The sequence below is a fragment of the Dermacentor variabilis genome, chromosome 3, assembly GCF_050947875.1.
Source record: "Dermacentor variabilis isolate Ectoservices chromosome 3, ASM5094787v1, whole genome shotgun sequence".
NCBI lineage: Eukaryota > Metazoa > Arthropoda > Arachnida > Ixodida > Ixodidae > Dermacentor > Dermacentor variabilis.
The window spans coordinates 48,075,530-48,098,278 of record NC_134570.1 but is presented as its reverse complement, the minus strand read 5'-3'; the positions used below and the strand labels follow the sequence as shown (position 1 = coordinate 48,098,278).

The following is a 22,749-nucleotide window of genomic DNA, read 5'->3' as shown; positions in this document are numbered from 1 at the left end:
CGCCGCAAAGTTATTACGCCTGCTATTCAGAGCTCGGTACAGGTCGCTGATGGCAGCACGTCTGCTGCTTTTGCACTGCCCGAGAGTGGATTGCTGGCCATCAGACCACTGTTTTGTTTGCCGTGCTTGCGCGTTGTCCTCACGATATGATCCTCGGCCTAGGCTTTCTTTCGACACATATGCCCTTGTCGACTGGTCCTCAGGCGTGCTTCAACTGAAACTCCCTTTTGACGCCCTCGCAATATCCGACACTCCCAGCCGCTGATGTTCGGTAGAGTTCCTTCATCTGCCACCGCAAGCCGCTACGTACACGTCCCGTTACGTCCCACTCCTCCTGCGTGCCATGGTGGATACGTTGTCTCCCCGATTCTCGACGTGGTCCTGACGCACTCGGTCATCCTTCCGCAGACTGTGGTCACCGTACGCGAAAACAAAACCTGCCCGATCGACTCTTTTTTAGCTTTGGACTTTCTACCCATGTGCTACCTGACGGTATCGCGCCTGCAACCGTGTCGTCGTTGCAGGGATGCGGTACTTCTGTGTTAGCCGTCGACGGCCCTCGGAGTGTTTCCGGCTCTCTCACAGCCATCGTGTCGCCCCCCCCCCCCCACCACGTGCCGATTTCGAAAAAAAAGTTACATCTACAGATCTCCCGCTTGTGCAAGCAGACGATCTTCGTCTGATTTTGCTGTCGCATGGTGACATCTTTGATCTCGAAAATCGCCCTTTAGGCCAAACATCAGTGGTTCAGCACGTCATCCACACTGGCGATGCTGAACCGGTTCACCGGCGCCCTCATTCCGTTTCCGCTGCGGAACGCGCCATAATCCGAAAAGTGGTCGGGAAAATGCTGGCCAAGGACTTCATCGAACCGTCCTCTAGTCCATGGGCCGCTTCTGTAACGCTAGTCAAGAAGAAGGACAACGCCTGGCGCTTTTGTGTTGATTATCGACACCTCAAAAAGATAGCGAAGAGAGACGTTTATCCCTTGCCCCATATAGACGACGCACTCGACTGTCTTCACGGCTCCCGATATTTCTCGTCTATTGACCTTCACTCAGGTTATTGGCGGATTGCTGCTGACCCATTGGACCGCGAAAAAAAAACGCACTCCTAACTTCAGATAGCCTCTACCACTTTAAAGTTATGCCTTTCGATATTTGCAATGCGCCGGCCGCATTCGAGCGCATGATGGATTCGCTTTTTCGTGGCTTGAAATGGTCAACCTGGTTGTGCTACCTTCAAGATGTCATCTTTTTTTCGCCAACATTTCACAGCCATCTTCAGTGGCTCTCCGCGATTCTCGAGGTATTCCGCAATGCCGGCCTCCAGCTCAACGCCTCAAAATGCTGTTTCGGACGCCGGAAAATAACTGTATTTGGCCATCTCATCAATGCGGCGGGTGTCCAGCCCGATCCTGAAAAAGTTCGCGCCGTGAAAAATTTTCCTGTCCCTTGTTCGGCTAAAGAAGTACAAAGCTTCATTGGTTTGTTCTCTTATATTCGCCGTTTCATGCGTAACTTTGTCGACATTGCGCGTTCCCTTACTGCGCTCCTCAAAAAAAAAGACGTTGCTTTTGCACAGGGGGCTCGCCCCAAGTTGCTGCCTTTTCGACGCTTATCGATGACCTCCCGACTTCTCCAATTTGTAGCGCATTTAGATCCGAATGCGCCGACATAATTTCGCACAGGTGCAAGCGGCCATGGAATCGGGGCCGTCCTCGCTCAGCGTCAAGGCGGATCGACACGACTGCGTTATCGCTTACGCTAGCCACCTCCTGTCTGCTCCGCAGAAGAATTACTCAATCACAAAACGAAAGTGTCTTGCTCTTGTCTGCGCTGTCGCTAAATTTCGTCCCTGCCTGTTTGGCAAGCACCTTTACCGTCGTGACTGATCATCATGCCCTGTGTTGGCTTTCTTCGCTCAAAGACCCTACAGGCCGCCTCGGTCGATGGGCTCTTCGACTGCAAGGGTACTCGTTTTCGGTAGTGCACAAGTCCGGTCAGCTTCACCAAGATGCCGATTGCCTGTCACGGCATGCCGTTGATTTCCCTGATGTCCCCGAGCAAGACACCGACGCCTGCGTCTTGTCTATCTCGGACCTCGTTAATATACGGCCTTTACGTTCTATCATCGACAGTCTTAGCTCAGCCACAGCCGACCATTCACTCCACTTATTCTGCCTTCACGACGGCACCTTATACCACCACAATATGCATCCTGACGGCTCTGAACCCTCCTCGTCGTGCCTGCCCATCCTCCAGCTGTCCTCCACCAGCTTCACGACGGGCCCACTGCTGGTCACTTTTGTGTCACCCGCACTTATGATCGCGTCAGGCGCCGTTTCTTCTGGCCTGGTCTCTGCCGCACCGTGCAACGATGTGTCGCTAGCTGCGACCAATGCCAGCACCACAAGCGACCGGCTATGCTACTTGCCGGTCTCCTTCATCTTGTCTACCTTCCCGCCGGACCGTTATTTCGTGTTGGGCTCGATCTTCTTGGCCCCTTTCCAACCTCGACATCAAACAACAGGAGGGTTGCCGTCGCGATCGACTATGCGACGCGATACGCCATTACCTGCGCCATCCCAACCAGCTGCGCTACGAATGTCGCCGACTTTCTTCTTCATGACATCATCTTGCATCATGATACTCCTTGACAGCTTCTGACTGGTCAAGGTCGCTACTTTTTGTCTCGCGTCATCGAGGAGATCCTTCGTTCATGCTCTACCCACCACAAGCTCACAACTGCTTATCACCCACAAACGAATGGACTCACAGAGCGCCTGAACCGAGCTCTGCCCGATATGCTTTCAATGTACGTTTCCGCCGAGCACCGCGATTGGGACGCCACATTGCGGTATGTTACTTCCGCCTACAACTCGTCCTGGCGTGACACCACTCACCGTTTTATTTTCTGTATGGACGCGCACCTTCTCTTCCTCTCGATACTTCCCACTGCTCTAAGCTCATCCACTACGTATGTCCGCGATGCCACAGCGCGTGCCGACACAGCTCGCCAGATCGCTCGCGAACGGCTCACAGTGTCTCAGGCTTCCCAAAAAGCCCTGTATGACAGTCGCCACAGAGACGCTTGTTACTCCCCAGGTGCCCTCGTGCTACTGTGTTCTCCGTCCCGCCGCATCGGTCTCTCCGAAAAGCTATTGTCCCGCTACGACGGTCCTTACGGGGTACTACGTCAAGTCACCGACGTTACGTACTAAATTGAGCCTGTCGTCGAGGCACCGCCGTCTATACCCCAGCGCCCACTGCTATCGTGCACGTGTAAGACTTAAGGCGTACGTAACGGGCCCTTCTGGTCCGTCATAACATACACCGGGTCGGCGCTCTCGCCCCTAAGGGTAGGGGGGCGGGGGGGTAGTGCCACCAGACAGTGAACGTGTTTATACTGTCGGTCGGACAAAGACGACGGCGACGAAGTGGCCAAAGGCACGCGCGAGAAAGCTTGCATCAGTCGCCGCTGCTTGTGGCTGTGGTAACCTTGTATATGTGGCTGTGGTAACCTTGTATATAGTAGTAATTTGTAATTATACGTTATCCCCGTAACAATATAATCACCGGTGCCCCCCTACGGATCCACCGTGGTTCATCTGTGCAGGTCTAAACGACACATAAACATCGCACATGCTACCTACAAGTTTATATGACGAGATAACGTAATGTGTCATATGATTTTCCGTATTTTTTTCTCGAAGCTCGAGGCTTAGTTCGCTCGGCAATTCCTCTTAACGAATAAAGATCTTTGTGCGTGCGTTTTTCGACGATTCACTTGCAGCGCGTCGAATAAGTCCACAACTATATGCGAAACGTTAGATGCATGGATATACATCCTCCTCGCGATCGGGCCGAACACGTGCACGTCGAAAGCACCGTGGGACCCACCTGCAGGCAGGCGCCGACCATCTTCCTGGCCACATTGTAGACCTTCTCGTCGGGCCAGCCCTTCTTCTTGAGCTCGTCGGCGATGTGGTTGTGCTCGCGCACCAGCAGCGTCTGCAGCGAAGCAATCACGGGCGTCAGCGACGCACGCTGGTCCCCTGCGCACACGCCACACCACGCACGTCATCACACGGCACACGTCGCTGGCCACGTGCGCGCACGGTGGGACACTGTGGAACGGGAAGCCTGGCGCGTGTTCCGGGACGTTAGGTGAATATGTACCACCTGCTTTCCGTAGAGTTTCATGTACGGCTGAGTGCGAGAGTCTAGAGACCACGGCATCAGCGAAATAATAGTAATAATGATTTCTTCCAGCACAGCCGTGCAACGTGAAATTGTTTTAATGCATGACGCTGGTCAAAGAGGCGTGCGTGGGTACTGTACCACTTGATTTCAGCCTTCCTGCCTAGATGCCCTAGGCTGCGAAGAAGATAACAATGTTTAGCGGCACCTTTGCTCCTCCAACTTTTGCCCTCAACTGTACACGCAGCGACACACACACACACACACAAACACGGCGCGCAAAGAAAGTACGACGACATAACGAGCGCCGCAACCCCCCCCCCCCCCCCGCGAAGCTGTAGTAGCGTAGCAATCCTAATATATTCATTCTAAGATGTGACGAGTAAGCAAGCAACACTTGACAGACACTCCGCGTCTCGGCCACGGCGGCCGCATTTCGATGGGGGCGAAATGCGGAAGCACCCGTGCACTGAGATTTAGGTGCACGTTAAGGAACCCCAGATGGTCGAAATTTCCGGTGTCCTCCACTACGACATGCCTCACAATCAGAAAGTGGTTTTGGCACGTAAAAAAAAAAAAAAGAACACCAGAATTCAAATTCAATTCAGCACTTGATAGCGGGGACATTTTAATAGAAGAAAGCCTAAAGGTGTGCCCAATGTGTTAAGGCTTGTGGACTGCTGTTACCACTGTGGGAAAGGGATAGCGTAGGACAGGGAGGGGATAGAAGTAGGATGGTATGCTGGAGGAAAAGATGTAGATGTGTCTGTGCAAGCAGCAACAACTGCGACAAACTTTGACGCACAAGCATGCTTCTTCTTGCGAACTAAGAACGTGCTCGAGAATATCTGAGACAATATCTGAGCACAATATCTGAGACACGTAGTCCTCTTTTATGATTGCGTTGCGCTGAGTTTTATACTGGCAAAAGAAATAACAAAGAAAGGAACAAGAAAGGCGCATATTGCGCTTCGTTCGCCCGCATCCTTGTTCCTTTCTTTCGTTTTCTTTTTCTTTCTCCGATGTAAAACTTAGCGCAACGTAATCAGGAACATGCACCCACTAGCTCATTTCATTGGTTTACGTAGTCCTCAGTGCAGCACGACGCAATCGGACGTGCAATCTTTTTTTTTTTTTTTCAAATGTCCGCCTCTTAAGTTTATTAGTTCAGTTATGCAGGGCGTTAACCGTGCGCAATGAGTAAAATCGCTGTAAGAAGCTACTACATAGCCGATCGCGAAAGGATCAGCTTACCGGCCATGAAACACTGCTTATCGCATCCAGGCATGTAGCTGAAGCACTCCCCGTCACTTTTACGTGGCAGCAGGCCTTTGGGAATGTACAAACTAGACTTGTCAACTTTCATCTTGGCTGAAAAAAGAGAAGAAAAAGGAACACGACGAAATGAGAACAATAACAGTGTTATAATTACGTTATATCGAGATTTAGTACAATGCCGGACCCCGATGTAACGAAGTCGAATTGGGAACAACACTTTCTTCGTTATGTTCGACGCTTCAAAGCCAACCAGGTGCTTTAAGTGACACTGCCTGACACCTACCTCCCTTTCCATCGTCGCTGCGAAGCTTCTTGGCCTCCTCCTCACTGCTGCCGTAAACGACGCTGGCGTCGATGAATGACGTCACCTCGTTTATCTGCTCCCTATAATCCCCTGCATGGCAAGAAATTTCTTCATCATGAACCGATCTAGTTGTTGTTCTCTTTTTTTATCTGAGTCGCGATGGCAAGAACTGTGATCAGGCCGCTTGGAAGCAAATATAAGGTTTCACTAATCTAGTAATAGGGGAAAGGCTGATAAACTGCATCTGTGATGCATACTTCGAAGTAGTAGTACGAAAGAGGTCGAGCGGATATACGTGTTTCAAGAGTGGCCGCTACGCGTTTCTTTCCCCATAAGAGTAACAACCAATGCAGCATTTGAATCGGGCTCAAAAAAATCTTTTTTTTTTCAATCCTTTGCACTTGTTTTTGTGAGGTGTTGTAGTCGCAGCCTGAGAAACGCAATCGGCGAAGCCTTCATGGCAGATGACTCCTTTATTACCACTGCATGCAACTCTAATTAGAACACAGTGCGCTCATTATTATGTGAACCCATGGCTAAATACATACTATAGCGGTAACTGAATTCGTTCGCTCCGCTATCCGCAAGCCACGAATTTATGGGAGTCTCGGTGTTCAACGCTTGCGTGTGAGGAACAAGACCTGGAACGTGCCTTCCTCGCCTGCCGTCATGTAACGGCTGTACCCTCTGCTAAAGGCGATACGCAACAAGCATACATAAAATTCAAGTAGTTTGCGCACTATGTTAGCCCTGATCGCGATTACCACGCCTTCCTGATGCATTGCCGTTGTACCAGTTGCTTTGTCAAGGACAACATGAACATATTGCAAGCTTTATCACTTGTTTCTTTTCTATTATATCATACAAATTTCTGCTTGTTCAGGAAATTTTGTTATTTGACGCTCTTTCCTCGTCACGGTCGCTGAAGGTAGCCTTCTCTGGCGCACGCGCATATGCACGCGCGAAGTCGAGAGGGAGAGAGAGAGAGAGAGAGAGAGAGAGAGAGAGAGAGAGAGAGAGAGAGAGAGAGGGATAAATGAAAGGCAGAGAGTTTAACCAGGACTTAGCCTGGGTGACTACCCTGCACTAGGGGAAGGGAAAAGGGCAGTCACGAAGTCGAGAGAGCGTGTCTTACAGGGGGGCTGCACTTGCAAAATAAATTCGGTGTTTTGACTTCATAACTATTATACTCTGTGCGCGCCTATAGTGAGAAGAAACGGGCGGGCGCCGGACACACCTGGACTGTTCCTGGGGCAGGCAGTGCGGCTCGCGTTGTATGAGCTCGAACGGACCATGTCCATGCAGTGGCCCATCGGGTAGAACTCGTCCTTGTGGTCCACAGTGACCTGGCAGCACTCCGGGTGAGGCTTGACGCCCTTGCCGCAGCATTTGGGCGCTGCGACAGTGAAAAGCACATCGAGGAGGCGTGGCTTGAGAGAAAGAGTCGTTGTTTGGCGGGAACTCCAAACAACGTTATCATTAAACTCGTTGCATATGGAACGCAAATTACCGTATGGACTTCTTGAAGAACGCTCCTTAGGCAGTTAGCACCGTGAGAATATTCGTGTGCACGCGAAACTGGAACCGTTTTTTCAGCCAGGGGAAGATCAACCGTTATTCGGCTGGTGTCTACTGTATACTTGAGATAGTTATTGAGGTGTGACAGAATTAATTTTCTTTTTTTTCTTCTTTCTTTTTTTTGTGAGTGAATTATTTTAACACAGTGTAATTCCTAATCTATTTATATAAGCTCATCGAAGTCTACATCACGGCCGTTTGTGTGTGTTTGTGAGTTTGTCTACGAACTCATTGTGGTGCAACTTGCATTTGACTTTTGTACTATTATGTTCATGGGCGTATAGGACTGTGCTGTGGATTTCTGACCGCATGAAGTGATTTCTATTCATTTTCCTACATATTTTTTATATTGTTGTTTCCGCTATGAGAAAAGGGGTAGCCGTCACCATTTATAAGGTGACTACGTCTCTTTCTTTTATTTTCATTTCGATAAAAAAAAAGGCGGGTGTCGCATTCTGGATAAAGCATTTTCGGGAGTATGGTTTCACTTTTGCATGACGTAATGTTCGGTTGCATGACGTAAAGTTCTGCGCGACGCCTCGCCGAAGCGACGGGAATGCCAGGACTACTATGTGAACGCGCTCGTGCTCTGCTCTCAGCGCGACGTGAAAATTTATTCTGACGTCACATATCTCTGTGCTGTAGCTTTTCCGCCAGGTGCACCTTCGCTGCCTTAGGCCATCAACGTAAAGTGACAGCCCCAAAAGTGGCGGGATTAGGGAGCACGGCTCCTGGCGTCTTCTTGGAGAGGCGTGCGTATCTCTGAACTCGGGAAACATTAAACCAGTAAATGCGGAAAATAGTAAGAGATAGTCAATATATGTGCGTCAAGAACCGCCCTGTTCACCAGACTTTGTACCGGAAAAATGTCCGCTCGGACTGCTGAACACCGTTCGACGCCGCTGGACACTTTTGGAACCCGGTGGGAACTTGCTGGAACGTCGCTGTATGTATTGGCCAGTCGTACGCTGAATCGGATCGTTTCTACGCACGGGTATATCACGCTTTACTGGGCGGTCGGTGTTAGGACTTCAAATGCTAAATGTCTCTTCATGTAGTCCTTCTACATGAACAGACGTCCTTCCCCAGCTACGTTGCTGTGTGCTAGACATGTTCCATCCGCAATGCCTGTTTATCTGCAGATATATCACGATGTAACCCTTTGATTCTCCACGCATGTTCACTTTTGTTTGCCTTGAATAAATTCAACACATTTTCTCATACTACTTCTTACTATGCCACGTATCCCGTTGCACATATAAAAGTGCATTTACATTACAGATCCCGACTAGCTAATGGCTAAGGATCCAAATGTACTAGCAACATTCTTGCATATGACAAGGAAATATGATCAATAAACAACGATGATAATGACTTCGAACGTCAGTGATACAATAATGTGACAATATAACCCGCATATACCGCATGTCATTATAGTCATCATCATCAGCAGCAACAGCAGCCAATTTTATGTCCGCTGCAGGACGAGGGCCTCTTCCCTGCGATCTCCAATTTCGGCTGCGACAACCGATTCCAACTAGCGCCCGCGAATTTCCTAATTTCATCGCTTTCCCTAGTCTTCTGCCGTCCTCGACTGGGTTTCCTTCTCTTGGTATCCATTCTGTAACCCTAATGGTCCAACGGTTATCAAACCTGTGCATTACATGACCTGCCCAGTTCCATTTATTTTTCTCTTAATGCCCGTTAGAATATCGGCTATGCCCTTTTGATCTCTGATCCAAACCGCTCTCTTTCTGTCTCTTAAAGTGATGCCTAGCATTCTTCGTTCCATAGCTCTCTGCGCGGTCCTTGACTCGTTCTCAAGCTTCTTTGTCAATCTCCAAGTCTCGCCCCATATGTCAGCACCGGTAAAATGCACTGATTGTGCACCTTTTTTTTTTTTCAATGATAATGGTAAGCTTCCAGTCAGGAGCTGACAATGTCTGCCGTATGCGATCCAACCCATTTTTATTCTTCTATGAATTTCCTTCTCATGATCAGGGTTCCCTGTGATTAGTTGACCTAGGTAAAGGCATTCCTTCACAGCCTCTAGAGGCTGGCTGGCGATCCTGAACTCTTATTCCCTTGCCCGGCTATTCATAATTATTTTTGTCTTCTGCATATCACTCTTCAACTCCACTCTTACACTTTCTTTGTTAAGGTCCTCAATCATTTGTTTTAACTCGTCTGCAGTGTTGCTGAATAGAACAATATCATCGGCAAACTGAACGGAGTAAGGCATAGAATATACGTGTACCTAAATATATGCCGCAATTTAGGTGCATACTGAGCTGGGGCGCTCGGGAAGGACAGCCCTCTTCCTCTCCCGCTGCCTTTTCCCCCAGTGGAGGTTGCGGGGAAGGCCTCTGGCAGTGTGAGAGGAGAATGATAGTCGCCTTCCACACCGGCGATAGTACCCGTGGTGGGCTGAATTAGCTTGTGTGTACAGCCACCCCGCCCCGTTAGCTACCGTTACCACTAGAGAGTATACATATATATTCACCGGGGCTGGCCATCGTTAGCATCCCGGTCTTTATCTCTTCTTCTCACTAGTCAACGGCGTTTTTCTCTACGGAATTGCGCAATGAAGCAAAAAAATTCACCGACGATAACGATGCTCCCTAATGCGAAATTTGAGCGCAGCTCTATGCGTGTTCTCATTAACTTGCCCGCTTGACAGGGGTATTATGTGCCTGTCAAGCGGGCAAGTTAAGTGCAGTTACGGAGAGTGTCACTCGGTTTAAAATGCACTTTCCCAAATCTAAACGTCGCAAGTGGAGTGTACATGACAAAGAGTGCACTCCGGTCGGAGTGCATTCACGGAACGCACTTTGCTGGCCGATTTTAGTTGTTGAACAGCTTTTAACAGGATAATCAAGAACAGAACTCGTTGATATTCCGTCCTAGCAAGATCAAATGCCGCCTCGTCGCCCGCCACTATCGTGTTCTGGATTGGCTAGGCATTCGTCTTGGCCGGCATTGGCTTGCAACACTATTATAATAAAAAATACTTTCGTTTTTTGTTGAGTAAGTATCGATTAAGATTGTTTTTTTTTTATTTATAATACAACTAAAGCAATCGCTTTCTAGAAGGTTTTTTTTTTATCTGCATCTTAAAAAAACACGATTTTATACTGTCGCCATTTTTTTTTTAACAGCGAGTGCGCTCTGTTTTCGCGCTTAGCACCGCGTAGCTTAAGTGTCACTCAAGGTCCCGAAGTGTACTACCCGTAACTGCACTTGCCCGCTTGACGGGGGTATTGCCCGCTTAACAGGGGCATACCCGCCGTGGTTGCTAAGTGGTTATACGGTGTTGGGCTGCTGAGCACAAGGTCACGGGATCGAATCACGGTCACTGCGGCCGCATTTTGATCGGGCCGAAAACACCCGTGTACTTCAGGTGTACGTTAAAGAACCGCACGTGGTCAAAATTTACGGAGTCCTCCACTACGGCGTGCCTCATAATCAGAAAGTGGGTTTAGCACGTAAAACCCCAGAATTTTTTTTTTTTTTTTTAGACAGGGGTATAAAGATAACGAGCGCGTCACTCACGGGCCTTGGTGACCTTGCCGTCGACGACCTGCGTGGTGGTGAACGTGGCAGAGGAAGTGACGTCATGGGCCAGCAGCTGGCCAAAGTGCACGATCAGGTCCGAGTGGTAGCTGTACTCGGTGTCGCTCGACTGCCACGCGGACCCAGAAAGAGCCATGGACACCAGCCGAGGGTTCGGCAGCTTGCGGCCGTAGCTGCCTTTCCGTGTGCTCCATACGCCTGCGGCCACGGGGGGACGTCATATGAAACCGAATTTATTCCAGCAATAGCTAGATCACAAAGTACGAATGTTGGGTATAGCATGTAATAGATGTGCCAGTGTCTATTACATGTACATCTTGCGAGTTCCTAGAGAATATAGTAGCCGGTGAAATGCTTGATTTTATAACAAAGAAGAAAACCCTGTCTCAACATCGACACGGTTTTAGGCGAGGAATGTCAACTGTTACTCAACATATAACAACAGCGCACAATTCGCAGCAACACCAGACAGATCTGGACAGGTACGTGTGCTCTTACTAGATTTCTGTAAGGCATTTGATGAAGTTTCACATGAGAAAATGCGTTACAAACTCAGTAATATTGGGCATCCTCAGTACCTTATATACATATTTTTTTACTCCAGTTCTGTCTGGAGTACCACAGGGCAGTGTTCTCGGTCCGTTATTGTTTTTTATTCTTATAAACGATATACCAGAAGTAATGCCCGAATCGGTTTCCACAAGACTATTCTCAGATGACTGCATTATATCCAAAGAAGTGAATTCATCTAGCGACCACGAAATTCTCCAAGAATGCCCATTGAAGATAGAACAGTGGTGTCAGGAACCTAAAAATGCAGTTAAATGTTTCAAAGTCAGCGCCCCTCCGGATTTCACGCAAGCAGTAACCTATCGTATTCGAGTATAGCCTTAATCAGTCAGCGATTCAGTTGGTTACAATACCGGCACTTGGGTGTTACACTAACGAACGATTTAAAGCGGACGGATCATATAGCGGAAATTTGCTCCTCGGCATTTAGTAAACTATGCTTTCTTAACGTAAAATTAGGGACACACCTTCTAATATCTAACTTTTAGCGTACTATACATTCTTTGGACGAACGCTAGAATATGCCTGTGCGATTTGGGACCTGTATGCAAAAGAAGACATCCACCCCCCCAGCTCGAGAGCACTCAAAGAAAACCGGTTCGTTTTATTTTCAGAAAGTCACGCGACACAAAGCCTATCTCAGCGCTGCTGGTGAATAAACAGATTACGTCCCTCGGGGCACGTAGAAAGATAGCCCGTTTATCTGGAAGAAGGGTTTATTATTTTTTTTTTTTAGCTAGGCTTGTCGGTGCATATTAACTTGAGTGTGAACTGCGCGGGGACGGGACAAAGGAAGGAAACAAACACGAGATCTCGTGCTTGTTTCCTTTCTTGTCCCGTCATTGCGCAGTTCACCGATTTATCTTTTCTGCATAACATCCTGTACAGGGGGGTAAATATCACGCCCCCGTCGTGTCTAAAGCAGTTGACGTCAAGAAGAACGCGTCACACCCCGAGCGATGCTTTAAGACCTATCCTTACTCGAACAGTTGCTTTACATAATAGTTTCTTCCCTTTGAACAATATCGGAATGGAATCGGCTACCTGAGTACGCGTCACTCAAGCACCCGATGTTCATCCTTGCCTTGAGGAATATTTGTCGTCGAATGTATGATATCAATGCTTTCGGTATGTTGTTTGATGCGGTGCTCGTTTTATGTGCCGTTATACTTGTGTCCAATTTCTTGTTTCTTTTTTTTTTTGTACTGTTAGCTTTACTGTTAGCTTACCTATGAGCGAGTAATTTCTAGTCCCCCTCGTCCATGCAGTTGCCTGCTTGTTAATCATCTTTAATCAGGAATGTATAAACTCTTGTGTCCCCTGTTCACGTATATGTTCGCTTTTAACCTCGCGCATCCCTCTTTCTATGCGATCATCATCCCTCCTCACACCTTTACGTCCCCGTTGCCCCTCCTCATGTGCAGAGTAGCAGGTTAGTGCACATTAGCTCAGGCCGACCTCTCTGCCTTCTTTCAAATAAATTGTCTCTCTCTATCTATCGCTTTTAACGTACAGCACATACTACAGTGCATTGAGCTGCTGCTTACTTGTGAATGTGCATCTTGTAGTCCCGCTTGTTCATGCAGCTGTTTGGCTGTTCGCTAAGCTTTTTCTTATGAATGTGTCAATTCTGGTCACGCTTGTTCACGTATATATTTTCGCATAGCTACGCCACTCCTGCTTTGGGCCGGCAACCTCGGCCGGCAGTATATCGAAATAAATAAATAACATAAATAAATATGTTACAGTACATACTTCAAGAAAGACGCCCCCCCTCTCCTTCCTCCTGGCGCCCTTTTCAGAGCCGTTTCTTTTTTTCCTTAATGACATAGGTTATTAGGATATTAGTTTATTGTAAAACAGGTCGCTGGGTTGGGCGATACTAAGTTGATTGATTGATTGATTGATTGATTGATTGATTGATTGATTGATTGATTGATTGATTGATTGATTGATTGATTGATTGATTGATTGATTGAAAGCAGCCTTCAGAAGCGTACATATATCTTTTTCTTTTTAATGCGAGGAGGTAGGCTCGCAGGCGTCGTTTACGCTAACCCCGAAACCTTGTCCCGCGCGTTCGTCCTGCTTCTCCCCGAAAGCGAACAACAGCGCAAGCGCAGCAGAGCCCGCGCGCGGCCATCACGCGTGTACCGTTCGAGTAGTCGGGCTTGAGCAGGCGCCCGTACGACTCCCCGGCGCGTCCCCAGCAAGGGTAGCGCAGGTTGTTGCACGACCCGTCGTGGGTGCGGTAGCGGGCGTTGTGGTTGCAGCGCACGGGCAGCAGGCGCTTCTGCTCCTTGTCCAGCTTGCGCGGCCGGCTGTGTCCCGGGGGCACAGCGGCCGCCATTGGCTTGCCGGCGTGCGGGGGTGGAGGCGGGGGTGGAGGGGGCGGCGGCGGCAACTTCATGTGCAGACGAGGCGGCTTCGGCATGGCAACCTGCGACAGCAAGATTGGTTTACAGAATCCGTTGTACAATTTAGGTACGCTCTCTCCTGAATCGGCGCAGGTAACGCGATAAAGATGGGATCAACTAACCATGGGAGATGTCTCAGACAGAGGCTGGCCGATGGACCTGTATCTTCCAAAGGCTGTCTAATCGTTCCTAAAGCGGCAGTTTTAGTAGCCAAAAAGAAACTCGCCAAATATTACAAGGACGTTTTTGAAAAAAAAGATAGGTTCCTCTGTCGAAACATCGGCCAGCCCATATACTGTCGGACGCACATCTCTCTGGTTCGATCATCCGATTTTTATCTACAGATCGCTTCTCTCGTTCGGCATCCACTCTGTGTTTGCCTGCACTTAACAACGGTGTTTCATGTTCGCGAGCAACTCTCCATTTTTTTAAGCCTTTCTCATAGCTGTCCCACTCCTTATTTTCGATCCTGCTCATCGGCCTTAAAAAGCACGGAAACGCTTACCTTTACCGTTTCTTTCAGCCATATCACACTAATAATGCATAAACTAGTTGGAAAATCAGTTCTGCGAAGGCCTACAATGTGGAGGAAGGTTCATGAACGGGAATATTTTCGTCCACCCGACTGCAGCACGCACGAAGCTACAAAGGCAACCCGTACGCGTTTCTCATCCTACAGAAGGCCTCGAAATTTCTATATAGCTCCGTTCTGCGCTCGGGCGTGCCTTTCATGAATATTCCTCCACCCGAACTCCTCCAATCGTGAGCACGATTACTCCGCTGACGAAAATTTACGCCAACAGCGATGTAGAACACACTTGTTTATACTCTCTCCTAAATGATCTTACACTCTAAAACGAAATTACACCCTTTGCGTCGTATCTTCCCACACAACATTAAACGTCATCTGTCGTCACGTAAAGGTCCTTTGGCATAAAACAGATAATTATTTTCGAATTTGAAATAGCGACTATAATACACCTCTGTAGCACCCGCATAAGTTACATAAAAATTACTGATCCGCTTAAAAAATATAATCTGTGAAACTTTCGCGACATATCAGCTATAAAACGCAGTGTCCCTCGCTCCACTGAGGCAACATGCCAACTGGTCAAGAAACCAAAAGCCCATCGACCGGCACAGCTGTTGTGCGCAACTACCGTATACTGACGCAAAACTTAAGCATGCACCCCGTATAATTCTAGGGGCCTACCTGTCCATAGTAAATCTTACTACAAACACGACGGCACAAGGATGAGACAGGTCAAGACTACAGCTCCCGGTCTATAGTTCTTATAAGTAGGGGCGGTACGTAATAAAGATGTCAGTAAAATCTAGAGCCTTGTCCTGTCTCCTTTTTGTGTAATCGTGTTTCCGCAGTAACTAACAGTAATACGCAGTAACTAGCTTGTCCATGTGTTCTGCTGTACCAACTTGCCCTGTGACTACTGTCACTTTGAGGGAAGAAATGCATTACTGAGTTTAAAGCCAATTCTATTCTAAGCGCCCTCCGACATGGTTCGAGTTTCCCATATTTGAAGAAAAGAGCCACTCTTAAGCTATAGGGTCAATACGGTACAGCCACATGCAGTCACACTGACGTCATCGACACTTACGCAGCACACCGGCGTCATGGGCACCCTACACGGACGGTGAGCGCGGAGCCACGGGTAAACAGCTGTGCGGCGCATGGGCCAGATGTAGTAGAGGCTGTGGTACGGGCTGGCGAAGTGAATATATTGAGTGTTTTTCAGGAGAGCCCATCGGGGACACGATCCGCTACGGCGATCTGCTCGCTCGAGCCATCGGTTAATTCTGCATTCACACAGCGGTACGGTTTGCCGGTTCAGCCTGCGGACGATCAGGACATGGCTCCGCAGTGCCACTTTCACACATTTGCTACGTCACAGTGCCGTCGCACGCAATTAATTGTCCGCGGACCAGCGATTTGGCCATCCGTGTGAATGCACATTTTGCCATATCAACCACACAAACACAGAGCTAATTACTATATTCTGCTTAGCTGCTGGTGTAAATATTCGACAGTGGCGTAATCGCGTTCACAATTACGCCGCTGCCACAAACTTGCACCACTAGCGAAGCAGGATATAGTGGGTTACTGCAGTTTTAGCTCTGTGTTTGTCTGGTTGAACTGTACGCTACCAGGCGGCTGCAGCGATGTGGCTACGCCCCCGCAAATCCGGAAATCCGCCCAAACCGCTCCAGTTTACCGGAATAGCGGACAGGCTAAAAGTCTCTAATAGAGGCTTTTAGCGGTTTTAGCGGTTTTAGCGGCTTTTAGACACAAACACAGAGCTAAAATTGCAGTAACCTACCTTATTCTGCTTCGCTGCTGGTGCAAATTTTCGGCAGCGGCGTAATTGTGTTCATAATTACGCCGCTTTTGAAAACTTACACCCCAGCTAAGAAGAATATAAGAATTGGCTCTGTGTTTAGGTGGTTGAGCTTTGCGCCACCAGCTGGCGCCACCAATCTGGCCGCTCACGTTTACACCCCCGCTCATCCGGCAAACCGCCCGCGCTTGCCGGAAGACCGGACGAACTAAATTTCTCTAATAAGAAAAGCTTGCGCGCAATGCCGCACGCGGCACAGATACCTTGCCTGTGGGGCAGTCACAACATCTTTCCCCTACCACGCGCCGCAGAACCAAGAGACCAATGAAAAGCGACCCATTTCGTCGTCACGTGCGGTGGCAGCGTATATACCATCCGTGACGTGCTCTTGGTTGGACCTATAGGACACTTCTAAGAGACGTTCTTTTTTATCAATTACACTAAAAGATAACGTACCACAACAGACAAACGGTCACCCAAATCATGTTGCAGGATACGCTGCCCATGCATATGTAGTGGCCCCAGGGCATTTCAAACATACCATAGATATCCCGTAGACATGTCAGTTTACGTTTACTATAGGCGGTGTGCTCCGAGCGCCTGGGACATGCGTGGCTTCCCGGCATATCAATGCTTTTTGCACAGTGCTTGCTATAATGAATATTACGTTTGCGGAAGATGCTGTGTGACAGACTCAGCGGGCACAACGCCCACACAGCAATATCAGTACATCGCGTGTACACGTATGTGCACACATGCGCACACACGAGAAAGGACAGTGTATACTCATTCTCCTAGGCCTTCCGCCAGCCACAAGTGGCATATTGAATTAACGAAAGTTTTGAAAGCAAACTGTATCAGAAAACACGCAAAGTATGCGTGAGCTGCAGACATAATAGTTCGCGATTATAATTTGAACAAACGAGGAAACATAATACTGTCATATGTAAACTGGAAAATAAAACCTCGGGGAGGATAACTATTCATGTATGGCCCGAACAAGGTATAAATGTCAAGTCGTTACAACGTACTTAGGCAGAAACATAGTCCGGACGACCTGGAATTTCTCCAGAAAGAACGTACCTGCCCGTACCTGACGTCGAGCAGACGGTGGTCTTGAACTTCGACGTTAGAGACCAAATTCGCACATCGCAGAGACTTTTGTGGTTGGCAACATTTTGCTTACAAAAGCGAAAGCGTGCCAGTCTTTTCCGTTGTTTTTTTTTTTTCCTCGTGTCGGCTGGCGCTTTGGAGAGCAATAGCATACATCAAGTTGTGCCGCCTTCGGGATCGGCCCGGTTTACCCAGTGCTCTACGTCTGGGATCGGCCGGAGATGTACATAACGGGTAAAAATTAAATCGTGGGCTGCAGCAGAACTGATATTTGGGCGAGTTGGTACGAATTCGTAGTGAAATATTTAGCGCGGACAATCGACACGGACACAGTGAAGGGGCTCGTGTGACACAAAGCGCTCGTGTGTTCCCCCTTGACTGTGTCCTTGTCGATTGTGCGCGCTAAATATGTCACTATGTATTAAATCATGGGGTTTCATGTGCCAAAACCACTTTCCGATTGTGAGGCCCGCCGTAGTGGGGGACTTCGGAGGTTTGGACCGGCTGGGGTTCTTTAAGGTGCGTACATAACAGGTATAAGCATTTCTTCGTCGGAATGCTATAGACCGGTCACCATGCCGTTGTCGATCTATATTCATCGCCATCCTGAGGTCTTCGTAGTGCCATCTTGGTGCTGTCATACTCGCTCGCTTCTAACCAATGCCTCCTTGTTCATACATACACAACTGCCAGCCTAAGGCGGACATGTTGCGCCACCTAGTAACACTTTGCGCAAACCCAAACAGGGCTAGATAACCAGGTACGCCTGCGAGAGAGAGAGAGAAAGAAAGCAAGGGTAGGAAAGGCAAGGAGGTCAACCAGAACAGCATCCGGTTTGCTACCCTACACTGGGGGTGAGGGAAAGGGGAATAGAAAGAGGAAGAAAGGGAGAGAGTAAGTACTGAGTACGTGTGGGAGGGACAGCGTACACAATGACACTATAAGCGGTCTCTTAAGCCTGTGCACTTCAAGTACCGCACTAGTGCACGAATCGCTTTTCGAGCCAGTGACGGTTGTGGCCACGGTCCGAGTATCTTTGACTCGGTGAACGGTCTCGAGTCTAGTCTGCGTAAAGTTGCCCGCAGAGGGAGGCGTTGGACATCGTAGCGAGGGCAGGCACACAATAGGTGCTCGGTGGTTTCCTCGCACCCACAGGAGTCGCACATCGGGCTCTCGGCCATTCCCATACGGTAGGAGTATGCGTTCGTGAACGCCACTCCCAACCACAAGCGACACAACAAGGTTGCTTCGCCGCGGGAAATGCTTCGCATAGCACTGATTCTCACAGTGCGTGCGGGGTTTGCTGCAGGCTGAGGCTTTTTACCCTTGTTCAGACACTCACTTCAAGTCTTCACGTTCCTGTGAACCTTTTACGCTGACTGAAGGAGCCGCTTTTCATTAAACATAGGTCTCAAGGTTGAGTGGCGCGCAGCAATTCGCAAGGAATTGTACCGTGGTCCATTCGTTGCACAGTGGTAAAAAAGGAAAGAAGAATAAATACTTTGGCGCTCATCAGCTTGGCTACACATATTTCTGTGCAACGTTCAGCGAACTTTCTTTTTACGTCAGCGCTGCCGCGTAGTTACTGTACTTTAGCATTTCGCGTTGGCACTTGAAAGCAACAATTGAGAGTCATCGACATGGGGTCATCTCAAGCACAACGTGAGTCATCGACAATGTGAGCGGCACGATGAAATGCGAAATCGGGAGTTACGTTCTCTCTCTTTCTTTTTTTTTTTTTAGCTTTCGGGAAAAATCAACGAGAACAGATAAAGTGGTCGAAGTGGTTCGCGATCGCAACCATATATATTAGATTCGTATTTGGGCGCTATTTTCCTCGTAATCTTAAGCAGAATAGCCTGTCAGTCGCACTGACATTACTTTTCGTTATTAAAGACCTTCGTTGTTACGAACACAATAATGAGTCAAGACAATGACACAAGAACTATGAAGAGACGACAACGCTGTGCGTCATGTCTTATTTGTGCTTTTGTCTAAATGCACTATTGTATTCATTATCCTTCGTACTTGACGAATCAACTTATAGTGATCGAATCATGCATCTAACATGTAAAAGTGAAACGTGGCCAAATTTCTTCGTTTGTTCTATTAGTCGGTGACAACATAAGAATGCAATGGAAAACAGCAATCGCCAGCAATCATATTTCCGTAAGTGCAAAGCGGAGACGGGCTTATTTCAATATTAGGGAGTTTTAGCTTTGCGTATTACGTTATCGTGACACGTGATACCTTACGCCCACTTGGCATGCGCGTCTTATACCGATGACTATACAGCGGCAGTTTACCGTGATTGCGTGCCAACGTGACGGTGACCAGAACAGCCCAGATAGCCCTCTTCCATCCGAATTCATCTTTGCTACTTAGCTACTTTGCTACTTTGCAACGTGAGAGCGAGAAACAAATGGTAATAAGAGATATTGCTTAGTCCCAGTTCACAATGGAGACGAAGTATTAGAGGTGTTTTGTCGTTGTCATTCAGACCAGCTATTTGTTTTGACGCTACTATAGGCCTAGCGAGGAACGTGTTTTGATTTCCACCTAACAAATGACACCGCAGCGTCAGCGTTCGTGATGCGTTGGCGAGTTGGCGATGTGGAACGCAGGAAAAAAATTGATTATTCAATGCGTCATGAATTCAATTCTGCGCTCTATAGCACGATACGCCATGACGGTCCGCTAAACCGTTGATTACTCGGCATATCTACTATATACGGTTACGCGGAGAGGCGGCGCGTGCATGGAGAGCCTAACGTATCACGTGTCATGGTGTCGTATCACGTGTCATGGTGTCATATCACGTGTATCGCAAACTTGGCATCCCTCAGGTTCTACGTTTCAGAACGTAGACGCAAAGCGGCAAGATGCGCGCGCGGTTTTGTGGGCTCCAACGGATTTTTGGGCTGTCACCGAGCCAAATATCAGGGGCGGCGCCAGGGAGGGGCAATGTGGGGCAGCCTCTCCTCTCCAAAATGTTAACATGCCTACGCCCCCTCCCCCCCCCCCTCTTCGCCGCCCATCGTACCCCATGAGTGTCAGCAAGTTGTCCCCTTAGCTAGGTCCTCGAAAGGCAGGGACCCAGCGAGCGGGCAACGGCGAGCGGAGAACCGCGCCGAGTAACGGTGACGTCGTAGATGACGTACGCCCTCGTCGGGGCACGCGAGCGCCCAACTGCCGGCACAAATAAAGTTTGCTCCAATCCAATCCAATTCACAGGGGCGCCCCTGCGCCCCTTAAGGTAGAGTTACTGTATATGCTACCAACGGCAGTAACCGTTGATACCATATACAGTAACCCTACCTGAAGAGCCTCGCTTATCGCAGCTGTCCCCCCAGGAGACAACCCTGGCGCCTCCGCTGTACGAGACGTTACGCAAAGGAGAAGGATTCGGCCGCGCTTGAGGCGAAGAGCACACTCACAGGCGGCGGAGGGTGGTGCGGTACGGGTAGAATAGTGCGTGAGCCATGCTTGACGGCCACGGCGCGTACCACAGGTGGCGGCGGAGGCGGCGGGGGTGGATGAGGGTGCGGTGGCTGCGGCTTCCGCTCGAGGTGTTGGTGCAGCGGCAGCGGCGGCGCCTTGTGCACGACGGCGTACGGCCTGCCCGATCTTTCCTCGGCCACGGCCATGTCGCCCTGAACGATGTCCTGCGCGCTGGACGCAACACCAGGGCGACCGTCATGCGGTGGTCGACGTTTCATACGCACATACAGATAGGCAAATACTAAATACTAATGAACCCGCCGTGGTTGCTCAGCGGCTATGGTGTTGGGCTGTTGAGCACGAGGTCGCAGGATCGAATCCCGGCCACGGCGGCCGCATTTCGATGGGGGCGAAATGCGAAAACACCCGTGTGCTTAGATTTAGATGCACGTTAAAGAACCCCAGGTGGTCGAAATTTCCGGAGTCCTCCACTACGGCGTGCCTCATAATCAGAAAGTGGTTTTGGCACATAAAACCCCATATTTTTTTTAATACTAATGAGACACTAGACAGAAACACTAAGCTAGTTTACACTGATCAAGTGTTCCGCCAGAGCATTATTTTCCCTGATTTTGTTGAGAGGTTCACTACCAGAACAGAAAACGAAGGTCGAACTTTCATTTCATTTCGCGCCAAAACCCTAGCACCGGTACGTCAGTGTGACGTCAAGGATTTCCGAATTTTCTACTTTTATCGTATTTGGGCCGTTGAGGCACTGTAACAGCTCCCGAAAGTTGCGAACTTCAGCGTTTAGCTTCTTTAGAATACAGTGTAATTCTTCTTAAGCGACAAAAAAAAATGCCTAGGTCTTAGCATACGCCATCAAAATCCATGACCTCATGGGGTGCAGTTGCGGGAACTTACCGGTGGCGTCGCCACCTGGCCGTCATTCACGTTAGCGTCTTTTCTGCCTCATCAAGTCTCCTGTTACGGCAAGCATGGACTCTTTTTCTTATTGCATAATGATAATTTATGAACAGAACTGTTGTTGCTTTTTCTTCAGTATGCCTTTATTTTGCCCATGCCACATGCTTTCTTTCTTTCTTCGTTATATACGTGAGGAAATGTTGGTACCCTACTACTCTTATACTTACGCAAGTCGAACCTGTCCTACCCTCGTGGACTTCCTTATCTCATCTGCGCAATCCTCTGCCACCCCCGATTGTATTTACCAACCTCCCGGTTCCGTCGTGGGAGACGCCCACTCCATGAGAGCCAAAAGCTCTCGTGGCCTGCAGGACCTGAATAAAGTTGATTTCCTTCCTTCCTTCCTTCCGTTGGCGCCTATTCTGCTATTCTAATAGACCACCATATCTCTGAACCACGAATCACGTGACCTACCGCGCTGTGCTTCTTACTCCTGGTGCCTTAGCCAAAGCACTCTTGCTTGCGCAAATCCCGACTGCGCTTGTTCAAGGCGTCTGGTCTGCACAAACCCTTGCGACTCTTAGCGAACATTCATCTGCGAGCGTGTTCAAATCGACTGTCTCTGTATTATTTTTCCACATTTACCTTTTTCTGATCAATCTTACTCCCTTTTTCCCTCTCCTCAAGTGCAGGGTAGCCAAGTGGGCACGTCCTTGGTTAACCTTCCTCCTTTCCCTCTTCGTTTCTGTATCTCCCTTTCTCAATCTCAACTCCAATATGACCCATCCGCACGTGACCTGCACCACGCAATCCTGGACAGCACTTGAAAACGACAGTAGTGAAGATTCACCCTCCGTTCTGTCCTTCAGCAGGCTCCTCCTGGCCATCTTCGATTGTGACGCCATCCTGCGGGCTTCTTTCCACCGCCGTCAACCGACGAGCGTCGTCGGCTGGTAACGGCGACCCAGCGCCCTCTTCCGGCACTTCTGCGA

The 22,749-nt window shown here is 48.9% G+C and overlaps 1 protein-coding gene across 1 annotated transcript in view; it reads right to left on the bottom strand.

Moving 5' to 3' along the window:
- The window catches only part of LOC142575547 (salivary peroxidase/catechol oxidase-like), a 45,791-nt gene that overhangs the window by 17,234 nt on the left and 5,808 nt on the right, over positions 1 to 22,749 (bottom strand). Inside the window, exons 3-10 of the mRNA XM_075684975.1 lie at positions 22,608 to 22,743; positions 20,827 to 21,061; positions 13,660 to 13,945; positions 10,915 to 11,133; positions 7,022 to 7,180; positions 5,764 to 5,874; positions 5,457 to 5,573; positions 3,903 to 4,057 (exon numbers count right to left, since the gene is read on the bottom strand). Of these exons, the coding sequence (XP_075541090.1) occupies positions 3,903 to 4,057; positions 5,457 to 5,573; positions 5,764 to 5,874; positions 7,022 to 7,180; positions 10,915 to 11,133; positions 13,660 to 13,945; positions 20,827 to 21,061; positions 22,608 to 22,743 (1,418 nt within the window). The remainder of the gene's footprint in view (positions 1 to 3,902; positions 4,058 to 5,456; positions 5,574 to 5,763; positions 5,875 to 7,021; positions 7,181 to 10,914; positions 11,134 to 13,659; positions 13,946 to 20,826; positions 21,062 to 22,607; positions 22,744 to 22,749) is intronic.